The sequence below is a fragment of the Vulpes vulpes genome, chromosome 9 (genome assembly GCF_048418805.1).
Source record: "Vulpes vulpes isolate BD-2025 chromosome 9, VulVul3, whole genome shotgun sequence".
Taxonomy (NCBI): domain Eukaryota; kingdom Metazoa; phylum Chordata; class Mammalia; order Carnivora; family Canidae; genus Vulpes; species Vulpes vulpes.
This window is the reverse complement of record NC_132788.1, coordinates 32,074,971-32,088,130: the sequence shown is the minus strand read 5'-3', so window position 1 is coordinate 32,088,130 and position 13,160 is coordinate 32,074,971. Positions and strand designations below refer to the sequence as shown.

At 42.8% G+C, this 13,160-nt stretch overlaps 1 protein-coding gene across 1 annotated transcript in view; it reads right to left on the bottom strand.

The window, feature by feature from the left end:
* Positions 1–13,160, bottom strand: part of LOC140594006 (uncharacterized) — a 158,565-nt gene that overhangs the window by 123,913 nt on the left and 21,492 nt on the right. Inside the window, exons 7-8 of the mRNA XM_072722107.1 lie at positions 12,748–12,921; positions 9,167–9,273 (exon numbers count right to left, since the gene is read on the bottom strand). Coding sequence (XP_072578208.1) covers positions 9,167–9,273; positions 12,748–12,921 — 281 coding nt within the window. The remainder of the gene's footprint in view (positions 1–9,166; positions 9,274–12,747; positions 12,922–13,160) is intronic.

Here is a 13,160-nt window from a genome sequence, read left to right as displayed (position 1 = left end):
AGCGTTGTATTAGGTGCAGGTGTACAATATAGTGAGTGATTGCAAAATTTTTCTTAATTTTATCACAATGAAAAGCACAGAGACCGCACACATAAGCTCAAAATTTCTAAAACCGCAACGTTTCTATTGCGTTGTGGAATACTGATAAACACGGGAAGAGTACACATTTTCAGAAAAATGAGGCTTCCTATTCACAGACAGACAGAACCATCTTCCCAATTCCAAATCTCCTTCCAAGGTCCCTCTATTCCAAGGAATACTGATAAACACGGGAAGAGTACACATTTTCAGAAAAATGAGGCTTCCTATTCACAGACAGACAGAACCATCTTCCCAATTCCAAATCTCCTTCCAAGGTAAATGACATAGGTACAAACTCTACACAGAAGTCAGATACTGCCCTGTATCCAAAGTAATTCTGGGATTTCCTTCTCTCAGCATGCACTCTTTAATAACACTGGCACAAGATGTCCATTAAAAATAAAATACCATATATACTTAATTTCATTTCTGTTTTTCTTTTAAGATTTTATTTATTCATGAGAGACAGACAGAGAGAGATGCAGAGACATAGGCAGAGGGACATACAGGCTCCCTGCTAGGAACCCGACTGGGGCTCCCAGGACCCAGGATCACGACCTGAACCAAAGGCACATGCTCACCCACTCAGCCACCCAGGCGTCCCCTTAACTTCGTTTCTACTACTATTGAAAGTCCATTAAATCACGTCAAAACTGTCTGTAAAGTGCTCCCTACGGAGAATTATGAACGGGTCCAAAGGCAGCTGAAGGCATTTTGTTGCTCAGTGGGCCGGAGTAGACCCCAGGTAAGGTTCCACCACCTAGTGCTGCGGGGACACCAGAAGATGGCCAAGGGCCCTGGCGGTTGCCCAGGCTCAGCTCTCCAGACTCAGGCCGGCAAGGTGAGCGCCTCTCCCAGTCCGCCCTGCCTCCTCCCCGCCGCTGCAAAGTCCCTATCACCTGTTCATCTGGTCTCTATCATTCAAGTCATTTATCCCCAGCAACAGAATCTGCTGCACTTTCGCTGCGTTGCCCCCGCTGGCAGCTTTGTGGATCTTTCTGAGACCTCTGTCTGGGATGTGGTACCCAGGGCCCGGCGGGCGAGTTTGGTACCATTCAGACGCCAGAGCCGGCCCTCCGCGGGCTGATCTTGAAGCCCAAGGGCAGCTCGCCCCTCTTACCCCCGAAGCTAAACACTGTCTTCATCGCAAAGCTTTCCGGCTTCACAGACACAGGTTTTCGCCGCCTCTAGGGCTCAACACTTTGCTGGAGATAAGCCAAGCCGGCCTCGCGGCAACCTCCCAGCGACCAAGCGCCGGGGTTCAAAATCTCTCTCTGCAGAACAAATGTAACCCAGCAATGCACCTAAACACAAATGCGCCTGTGCACCTCAGAAACTGGCGTCACTCGCCTGCTCACAAGGAGCCCATGGCCAAGAGTGCCCAAAGCGCATGTCCCAGGAGGCCCAAGCCTCTCAAATCTCCGCGATCCCCTTGACCTGGGCTGGCTTCCCCTCAAACGTTGCCGGGACGGCTGAGCATTACTGGACATTTGCAAAAGACTCTGGGGTGTGGAAAAGTAGTCTTCCGGGTCCCTGAGTGGCTCAGTGGTTGAGCATCTGCTTTCCATCAAGTCCTGATCCTGGATTTTGGGATCCAGTCCCACATGAGACTCCCCGCAGGGAGCCTGCTTCTCCCTCTTCATGAGTTTCTCATGAATAAATAAATGAAATCTTAAGAAAAAAATAAAAGTAGTATTTATATACGACTAGGGCTAGAGTACATGAAAGCATGTTCCCCCAGAATACTTCCCTAACGAATGCTCTCCCTCAGTTTATTCCTCTTCCACATCCCTAGGGACCCCTGTCAGTCTCCATGGAATGGAGCAGATGCAGCCAACAGAAAACTGTTCTCATGGGCAGACTTGGCAATGGGTATCATCAAGTGCAAGCTCACAAGGGGAGAACAATTCATATTCCCTAGATGAAATGAAAACGCATTTCTGCATGCCTCATAATCCTCCGATTTGGCCCAGCCTTACGTTTATATTTTCTTTGTTTTTACTTTTTGCTGTTATTCTCCAATTTAATCTTTAATCAATCCAAGATTTAGTTTGCAGTGTGGTACAACATTTAAGATTTTTTTTTTTTCTGAGAGAGAGAGAGAGAGACGGAGGAATATGAGCTGAAATCAACAAACACAAAAAATAAAAATAAACAGAGGCTTAACCAACCGAGCCACACACAGGCGCCCCAACACTTAAGAACTGTTTAAAAAAATAGTTATTTGCTTCTGCTAAACAATCCATCTTTTCTCAGCTAGCTTAAAATGCCACTTTATCATACATTCTGTTATGTTTTTCTGTTTCTGGGTTTTACACTGGATTCAACAGACCTTGTATCAGTACTCTAGCATTTTAACTTCTTTATACATATGTTTTAATATCCAATACAGGTCCATAGTTCCCCTTCTTAATCTTCTCTTTCAATATTCTCTTGGCAATATTTACCTCTACGTTACTTGAGATGAATTTTTAATCACTATGCTAAATTTAAAGATATCATGGAGAGAATTTCTAATTAGGTTAAGAGAATTAATGTTAACAGAATCAATCTCCTTGAATCAGTGTATTTAGATGCACATTATGCCTTTGCGCTTCAGTCTTATTTGACATCCCTCCTTAGCTTCCCAGGAGGTTTTTTTCCCCTTATGTAAATCCTGCATACACCTCGTGATGTGTTTATACCCTGGCTTTTTCTTTTTTCTTTCTTTTTTTTTTTTTAGACTTTTATTTGCATTTTTATTTTTTTTTCCAGTGATTTTGGTATCTTTATTTATTTTTTTAATGAAAAAAAATTTTTTCTTTTTTCTAATGAAATATTTTCCCATTATAACTTGTAAGTGGTCACTCTTTTGATATCTGTGTATTTATTTGGAAATGAGAGTAAAACACTTTTTAAACTGCATGTTTGTTAACAAAAGTTTGCAGTTTCTCGTAGGTACTCAGGGAAGGCTCGAATTGGATGGGAAAGATTTCACCAGAAAGATCTAAATCAAAGAATGATATGATGCGGTTGAAAAAAAAATCAAGTAAAATACAAACAGGACAGTCTGTTCATATTTATGTGTATGTGACACACACACACACACACACAGACCCCGAGGCTGTATACGAATGTCTACAGAAACTTCTTTTAATGTGGTGGTAATTGATCCATTAATTAATTACAACTGGACTACACGAGATATTGTGGGTGAGGCAGATAAAAAAAAGCAGGAGCAAACCCATGACAACCGCTAATACAAAACTAGCTACCCCCAAACTCACTGACCAGATTCCTATTACATTTGTTAATGATTTTAAGGATTAACCAAAGTAGGAGCCCCTGACTGGCTCAGTTGATAGAATATGCAACTCTTGGTCTTGGGGTTGTGAGTTTAGGCCCATGTTGGGACTATAGCCTGCTTAGAAAAGGGAAGGAGTGGGGGCTTAGTCAGGCATCTGCCTTCAGCTCAGATCTCGATCTGAGGGTCCTGGCATCAAGCCCCATATCAGGCTACCTGGTCAGTGGGGAACCTGCCTCTCCCTCTACCTTTGTTGCTCCTTATCCTAGGTTTTTCTCTGTCAAATAGATCAACAAAATCTGAAAAAGAAAAGAAAAAGAACAGAAGAGAAGAGAAGAGAAGAGAAGAGAAGAGAAGAGAAAAGAAAGAAAAGAAAAGAAAAGAAAAGAAAAGAAAAGAAAAGAAAAGAAAAGAAAAAAGAAAAGAAAAAAGAAAAATTGACCAACAAAACCTAACAGAAACCACCGTTGCACAAGATGCACCAGCAAAATTGGGAAGTTTGGTGTCTATTTTTACAGCAAGACAAATGCATAGATAGAAGGGTAGGCACTTATTTCAGAGGCCATTTAATGCCATTTTGTGTGTGTAGGTTGCATGATTTGACAAGAAGTTGTTTGGAATGAGCAACCTAGAAACTAAGGGGGTCTGCATCTTCAGAAATTGCTGCTGGAATGACCTACAGAACTCTGGAGACCACTAGGGTCCCTTCTGAGAGAGTGGCTAGTTCCAGGGCAGATCTGTTCATTGGTGGAAGAGCAATGAACAAAAACAAAGGGCCAACAACAACAAGAAACCATTTCTTGGCCCTATTCAGCTTAGCTAGACCAAAAGGTTTTGGTGCATGTGAATGATTGCAACTATGAGCATCAAGCATTTGTCTCTTACAGGTGCCAGCTAGAAAATTATCTTTTGTCCCCTTAGAATTCCCCAGGGTGACTTATGAGACCAGTAGAGGCTCTCTGTAGTGACAACTGAAGAGAAGACTGACATTTCCTAACGCAACCTGCGATGAGAGGCAACGGCATTACCAGGCTATAAGGAGATAGGAACTCCACACCAGGACTCCAGGTAAGTTAAAGAATTTGGCTGACTGTAGTGTTTTCCTACAGATCAGAGATACTCAAAGAGTATATGGTAGTCCAACTCTGAGCTTCTTTGTTCCTTGGTCAAATGCTATGTGGATCCCCCAAAGACTTTCTCACAATCATCTGAATCCTGGATTTCCAATTCCCAGACTTCTGTGGAAAACAATTTTGGATCTAGAACAGACACCCTCTAGAAAGTTCCTGATTAGAACTCCCATCCCCATCTGAGTCTCATATATGTCCTGGTTCAACTTTGCTGCATACTCATTTGGCAGTTATACTGATGAAAATAACAAAGTGTTGGGGTAATATGTGTTTTATGATGAAAAACAACTGAGATATGAATGCTTTACCAAATCCCTTAGCTCAGGTTTTCCAATTCTACTTCAGGGCTGTCATGAATGTCTTCTCCTTTTAAGAGTTGCCAAGAAATTCACCACACACTTTCCATAGGGGCACCTGGGTGGCTCAGTCCATTAAAAGGCTTCGTTAAGGGAATACCTCGGTGGCTCAGTGGTTTAGTGCCTGCCTGTGGCACAGGGCGAGATCCTGGAGTCCTGGGATCGAGTCCCACATTAGGCTCCCTGCATGGAGCCTGCTTCTCTCTCTGCCTGTGTCTCTGCTCTCTCTCTTCTCTGTGTCTTTCATGAAGGAATAAATAAAATCTTAAAAAAATAAGGCTTCGTTAGCTCAGGTCAGGACTCAGGGGCCTTGGGGTTGCCCTGCCTCGAGCCCTCTGCTCAGCAGGGAGTCTACTTCTCCCCCTTCCTCTGTCTCCACCCCCATTTGTGTTCTCTCACACTCAAATATATAAAAATCTTTAAAAAACAACCAACAGGGATCCCTGGGTGGCGCAGCGGTTTAGCGCCTGCCTTTGGCACAGGGCGCAATCCTGGACACCCAGGATCGAATCCCACGTCGGGCTCCTGGTGCATGGAGCCTGCTTCTCCCTCTGCCTGTGTGTCTGCCTATCTCTCTCTCTCTCTCTGTCTCTCTCTCTGTGTGTGTGTGTGTGTGTGTGTGTGTGACTATCATAAATAAGTAAAAAATAAAAAAAGAACAACAACAGTTTTTCATAACTGGTTATTTATTCTTTTGGACATCTCTCCCCTTGCAGTCCACTCTATCTCCTGAGGAAAACTGAAACTATGTCGTAATTAAACCATGATGAGAATTTGAGGGCTCCAGTGTGTTGAGGATGACCTGGGCCAAAGTCTACTGGAGATCCCTGACCTGGGAGAACCACCTCAAAGGGACCCAAAGTTAAATCAGAAACGTGTACTGAAAACCTATATTCTGGCATTGTGGGAATCAGTGAGGGAACAACAAAGATGACACTGCGGTGTTCACAGAGTAGAGGCGAGTTTAATGCCACATTTAAGGTGAGCACAAAGGGCCTATGGAGTCACGTAAAAATAAGGGTAGTGAGTCAGGGATGGATGCACAGGAAGAAGCAATATCAAAGCTAAAACTTAAAGAATGAAAAGGGGTTAGCCAGTGAGAGGGAGAGAAGCACATTCCAAAAACAAGGGATAGTGTATCAGTGGGGGTCCAAACAGGAGACAAACCACTTAGTAATTTGAACAGGGAACGTTTAATATAAAAAATGATGAACTGTAACTGTAGACCAACTATAAAGATGAGAAAAGAAACCCAATACTAAGGTGCAAGATTACCCAAGAAAGATTACCCGAATGGGTAAATCCCAAGGCTGGGATTCAGATCTCACTGAAGGAGATGTCTGAACTACAGTCAGAGTTGCCCGGCCAAAGCTAGTCCATGCTACTCATCATGCAAACAGGAACTATCCTTCAAGGGTGCAGCGAGTCCTGTCTGATAAACGGATGTATACAGAGTGTCAGGGCACAATGAGCCCACGGACCAGCAGAGCAGTGCAAGGCCTCCAGTCTATCATATGCACATGCAGAAGGATGGAACAAACCCCTTAGGGATACAGCAGAGTTAAGACTAAGGACTGGATGCACAGAGCCAGTAGGGTGTCAAGAGCATTTGCTGGGGGCACGGTATCCATTATAGGAAGTTCACTGGCTGGGGCCGGGACTGCATGCTTTGGAGTGCACAGCTGGGAAGAGTACTTCTGATGCTGGTGAAGGGGGGTTGGGGGGGCAAGGGAGAATAAAGTAGGGGATAGGAAGAAGAGAAGAAGAAGGAAAGGAGGAGGAGAAGGAGAACACAAAGAAGACGAAGATGAAGATGAAAGAAGATGAAGAAAAAGAAGGGAAGCAAACCAGAACATGGGCCAGGGCCAGTTGCTCAATCTCCAGGCAAACAGGAACAACCCTCTGGGACACAAATGAGTTGAGGCTGGTAATTGGATGCACAGAGGAAGTCAGACATACAGGACTCAAACTTCTCTGCCATCCATCGTGCTGCAATCACACCTTCTTTAGCAACTTTGGACCCCCCTCCCCTCCCAAGTTAGCTCTTCTGTGGTACTGTCTTCAGACTTCTCTGTCCCATCTTTTCATTACTATCTCATCATCATTTAGTAATTCTTTATATTTACTTCCACGGTTTAAAATACTATGTCATATCCGTCTTCTGATTGGACCCAGACTAATATAGAGGTCAGGGAGTTGCACTCTTCGGATTTCTCTTCTAGAGGATCTACCATAGAGAGCACAGTTGAATTGTAGCTCAAAATGTAGGCACAGCTGCTACATTTTCATATCCACCGTAGCACTCACACCAGGGCCTTGTGTCTCTGCTAGGCTGTGTCCAGCCAATGACTTAGCACAGAAGGAATACTAAAACCAAGTCATTTCTGTCTCCCATAGGACTCCTCTACAGGCAAGCTTCTGATGGGGACTCAAGATCAGAAAACCCCAAGGGCCTGCACTCTGATTCTCCAACAGGGGCTTGCCCTAAGATCCACGGTACAACTTTTCCCCACCACTGACACCACGAATAACATAGGGTCTACTGGATCCTGTGACCAAAGCAGTGGGGACTCCTAAGCACAGCCTGCACCTGCTGCACAATTCATCTGCTCTGAGACCACTGAAGTCTTGCATTCTTCACTTTCACCAAGGTGTATGGATGAAAGGAATACTCAGTGTAGGACAAGGTTTCCCAACCTTGTACCATGGACATGGTGGGTTGTTGTGGAGGCCTCCCTTGGGTATGTTTGCCAGCACTCCTGACATCGACCCACTAGATGCCAGCAACGTCCTCAGTTGTGAGGATCGAAAAGGTCTCCGGACAAATCTATTGTTAGCCGTTCTATAGCTAATAATACTGCATTGCATACTTAAAATTTGCTAAGAGGGTAGATCTTATGTTAAGTGTTCTTAGCAATTAATTAATTAATTAATTAATAAGAGCAGGAAGAAACTTTCGGAGGTGATGGGTAAGACTATGGCTTTAAGGCAGTGATGATTTCACAGAGGTCTACACTTATCCACAAACTCACTGAATTCGATACATTAAGTATGTACAGCTTTTGACATGTCAAAAAACAGGTCTCCAGACACTGCCAAATGCTCCCCGAGGAGAATTATCCGCCCACCACCCGACCCCCAACACACTGAGAATTAGTGGTGTAAAATATGCTACCTCCAGAACCCAAAGAGGTCTCCCGGTTTCTGTCTTTGTGAAAAAGTATTCAAAATGTGGCAATTTTTCTTTCACTCCTAAGAGAAGACCCTGGCATGCCCACTAGATGCCTCAAAACTTCACAGATATGTCAATTCATGTGGTCTGACCAAGGGCCCAAAGCGTTATAGCCTCTTACTGCTCCTCATGTCAAATTAGCATGGTGTCAGTATGATAGGCCCAATGAGATATTCTGGGGATGTTCAAATGGTCTAGCTTCATGAGTTAATAAAACACCGAGGCAAATGAAATGAATGGACACTTTGTCTATACTCTATGAATATGAACTATTTCTGATTCACTAGCGGAATAGAAAAGAATGCATTTGCCGTATCAGTGGTGACATACCATGTACCTGACGTCTTATTAATCTATTCTGGAAGCAGTAAGAGGCGCACAATAACTATGGAACGACTCTTTGTTTAAGTTGACAGTAACTACAGATGTTTGCCACAATCTATCCAGTCTCTGAATGGGCCAGACTAGTGAATCAAGCAGAAATGTGATAGAGCTCACCAGCCTTTCATCCTTTAGCACTATCCCACTGCATAGCTCTCCTAGCACTAACCCTCTGCATCTCTCCTAGGATGCAGGGTTGTTTTTGGTTTACCCTACCAAATGAAGGCTTGGAGACCATTTCAGAGGTTTCTGCTTGGACTCTTTAAATTTTTTTTTTATCAATTATATTTCCTTATTCGGGAGAGACACAGAAAGAAAGACAGAGACATAGGCAGAGGGAGAAGCAGGCTCCCTGCTGGGAGCCCGATGTGGGGCTCAATTCCCGGACTCTGGCATCATGCTCTGAGCTAAAAAACTAACAATTTTGACAAGAAACACTTTTAGCTACTGTAAAATCATACAGCAAAAAAACTATTGCAAATGACATCAATCTATATTACAAAGGATCCTGAATTATACTATACAATGTTCTTCACGTTGTCCTGTCAGAATAATTGTTTTCTACCTAACCGATCGCAAGCTGACATTTTTCACTATACCTGTAAGTTAATACTCTTCTTATTAAGTTAAACTTTCTGCCTTCAAAATTGTTACCACTCTTGACCAAATACTAAGATTCACACACACAGAAAAAAAACTTTACCTTTTAGCGTTGTCAACTACATTTACATTTACTTCTTCTTCTACTAAAATTGTCGCCATGTCCTCTTTGTTCTCATTTGCAGCAAGTAAAAGTGGTGTGAAGCCATCCTGTGAAAGTCCAAATTTATAATTTACAAAATTACATATTTGGATAATGAATCATAAAAATTCTAAACCATCCTGTAACTTAAACATGTAACATAGAAAGTAAATAAAATTAGCCCCATCGTTCTCAACCCTCCATGGTTTCACCAGCTTCTCCTTCTTTTTAAAATACTGCTTTCTCAGGGAGCGTGGGTGGCTCACTTGGTCAAGAGCTGCCTTCAGTTCATGAGTTCAGGTCATGATCCCAGGGTCTCAGGATGGAAGGACGTAGCCAGTATCAAACGTCAGCGCTTGCAGAGATTTAATATTTTTACATCTCTAAATTTGTATATGTACACTTACCCATTCAGTAGTTCTTAGCCAAGAGCTGTATCAGAATCTCAAAAAACTATTTCCAAATCTCTATGTACACGTTATTGGACTTACTCCGTTGAAAGCTTCACGGGACAGTTTTGGCTTGCAGATTCTTTTAAAGTTCCCTAGTTAACTGTGATTCACCAGCACAATTCTAGCTGAGAACTAGTGCAGTACACAACCATGTCAGTCTCCTCTTTCACCTATGTGGCCAATTCTCCCTATCGCTTGAGGATTCCGCCAAAAACAGAAATGAGTCATTTATCAAACCTGCATTCAATTTCCATGACTAGAGGTTATAACAAGGACCAGTAAACTCAAAAATGTAACTTCCTTCCATTATTTACACACTCCTTACTTCCCATCAAGACATTCTAGATTTGCAAGCAGAGTTTAGAGTTTTGTCTAAGTGGCTATTGCTGCCAAATACGATACTGTATCAGTTGATTATTTCTTCTTTCCTCTTCTTGGCCACTTTTTTAATAAATAGTTTTATTTACTCATTCATGAGAGACCGAGAGAGAGAGAGAGAGAGGCAGAGACACAGGCAGAGGGAAAAGCAGGCTCCACTCGAGTAGCCTGATGTGGGACTCGATCCTGGGACCACGGGATCATGCCCTGAGCTCAAGGCACATGCTCAATCGCTGAGCCGCCCAGGTGACCCTCTTCTTGCCCACATAATCAACCATCTGTTCACTGCCAATCTGATTTCCTCAGAGTCCTCCTAGACTTCATCTCTAGACAAGTATAGGGAACCAGTGAGTGTGTTGTAAAGTAAGAATTATTATCCCTGCAAATTGAAGACACCTTGCCTAAACATAAAACCGAAGAAAGACCAACACAATAAAAATAAAAAAAAAAAAAACTCTTCTAGTTATTTCCCCTCATTTGACGATTTTCCAAATTGCTCGGCATATTTCTGACTTCTTTCTCCTTTTCCCCTCTTTTGTCCCTCTTAAGTCAAGGCTGATAAAAGATAAACTCCAACCCTGTTAATAAATCGCTTTTTGATCAAATAGGAACTTCTCAACGGCAGCAAGATTTGATACTGTAAAACACATTTGTTTTGTGTTTTAAGACAAAGCGTGTTTCCAACGCAGATTTTGCTTTCCTTTGTTTGACACTAAATAATAAAACAAACTGGGTCAGAAAAAATTTCTGAAAATAAAGTTTCAGAACACATTCTGTGTTCTCATAAATATTTGCCATAAATACATAAAAGAAAGCTGCATTCTCTAATGCTTCTTCAGAGGTATCATTCTTTAGGGGCAACTGAGTGGCTCAGTCCATTGAGCATCTGACTCTTGGTCTAAACTCACGTGATGATCAGAGTCATAAGATCCAGCCCTGAGCCAGGCTCAGCACAAAGTCTACTTCAGATTCTCACCCTCTTTCTTTCCCTCTGCCCCCACACCACCCCCTGCTTGCACATGCTCGCTCACTTCCTCTAAAATAAATAAAATCTCACGGCTGAGTAATATTCCATTGCGTACATATACCACGGATTACTCAGCAATTAGAAACAAAAAATACCCACCATCTGCTTCAACATGGATGGAACTGGAGGGTATTATGCTGAGTGAAGTAAGTCAATCAGAGAAGGACAAACATTATATGGTCTCATTCATTTGGGGAATATAACAAAGTGAAAGGGAATAAAGGGGAAAGGACAGAAAACGAGTGGAAATATCAGTGAGGGCGACAGAACATGAGAGACTCCTAACTCTGGGAACCAAACAAGGGGTGGTGGAAAGGGAGGTGGGTGGGGGGTTGGGGTGACTGGGTGACGGGCACCAAGGGGGAGGGCACTTGACGGGACAAGCACTGAGTGCTGTTCTATACGTTGGCAAACTGAACTCCAACTAAAAAAAATTAAAAAAAAAAAGATAAAATAAATAAACAAACCCCGGAATGTGAGCTGAAAAGAAGAAAGAAAGAAAGAAAGAAAGAAAGAAAGAAAGAAAGAAAGAAAGAAAGAAAGATTAAAAAAAAAGGAAGGAAGGAGGGAGGGAGGGAGGAAGGAAGGAAGGAAGGAAGGAAGGAAGGAAGGAGTATTATGGTGAGCCTGGGTGGCTCAGTGGGTCAAGCATCTCCCTCTGGTTATGGTCATGATCCCACTCCTGACATCAAGCCCCGTGCATCAGGCTACCTGGCTCAGTGGGAAGGCCTCTTCTTCCCCTACCTCTGCCTTTCCTCCCTACTCATGTTTGCTCTCTCTCATGCTCTCTTTCTCTCAAATAAATAAAATCTTCAAAAATAAAAAGTATTGTTATTTAAAGCAAAAGCTTAGACAATTATTTCAAAATATTTTCATTCAGGAAATGCTTCAGCTTCCAAATATGAAAAATCGACCCTATCTATGGCACGCAACAGTGTTTCTGCAAGGGCAGCCACTGAAGGTAATGCACGTCAAAGAAAGCACAGGGAGACTGGCGAGTGTGGTCATCGCCAGCTCCCCATAGACACCTACCACCCCACTGAGGAACTACACAGGCTGAGCAGGAGCTACTCTCCGGAATGGGAGACCTCACTGTGGCACATGGCTGGCAGAGTGGCTACCAGCACAATTAGATGCCCCCTGTAGGATGTCATGACCTGATCCCCTTGCTCTCATCTTCTGAACCTTAGGGCCTAGAGCGCCCATGGCCTATTACAACTTGCAGCTTTCTCCTCCCATTTACACTCACCCAAGCTACTCCTCTGAGTCACGGTCTCCTACTTATCCCCAGAAGCATTCATCTCCTAAGCCCCCGCACAGCATTCAGCCTCCATCATCACCACTCTCCCCTCTATGCCTTCAATCCTTTCTGGGCTCTGAGAGCACCATCTACACCCAGGCACTAATGGGATGATTTTCTTTCTGGGATGGAAGGGTGGCTAGCGGACAGAAAGTTGCCTTTCTATATGCATTACTTTTCTCTTTCCCTCCCCTGCCTTGCTTTTGGAGTTGTTTCCATGATGACAGGACCTGATGTACAAAATTCCGTGTCCATCTGTTCATATATATGTACATATACATATATATAAAAAAACCTTTTGAAGCTATAAATATGTATATATATATATATATATATATATATTTACAACGTCAAATACTTTGTCAAAAAAAAAGTTGATCTGTACCTTGTTTTTGGCCTCTTTATCTGCTTTGTGTAAAAACAGCTTCTCGGCCATTGTGAGGTTTTCCACTAAGGTCGCATAATGGAGAGCGGTGTTGCCCTCGTTGTCCATAATATTTGGATCAGCACCATGTTCCAGCATAACAGTTGCACATTCCTCTTCTTGGCACTCTATAGCCTGTAAGCATTACACCAAGAAACAGAATGTAAATTCCGGGAATTTGAAGGAAACATGCCACAAGTTTCACCAATGAGTTATGTTTAAAGGCAAAAGTCTTGTCACAAAAGTCAATTTTTAAGATGAATGTTAAGTATTAACATAGCATTGGAAACATTTGATTGATTTTTAATATGTAGTTACAGCACATTCCTCCTTCTCTTATACATGATTCAGGGTTAATACCTAAAATGGAACAT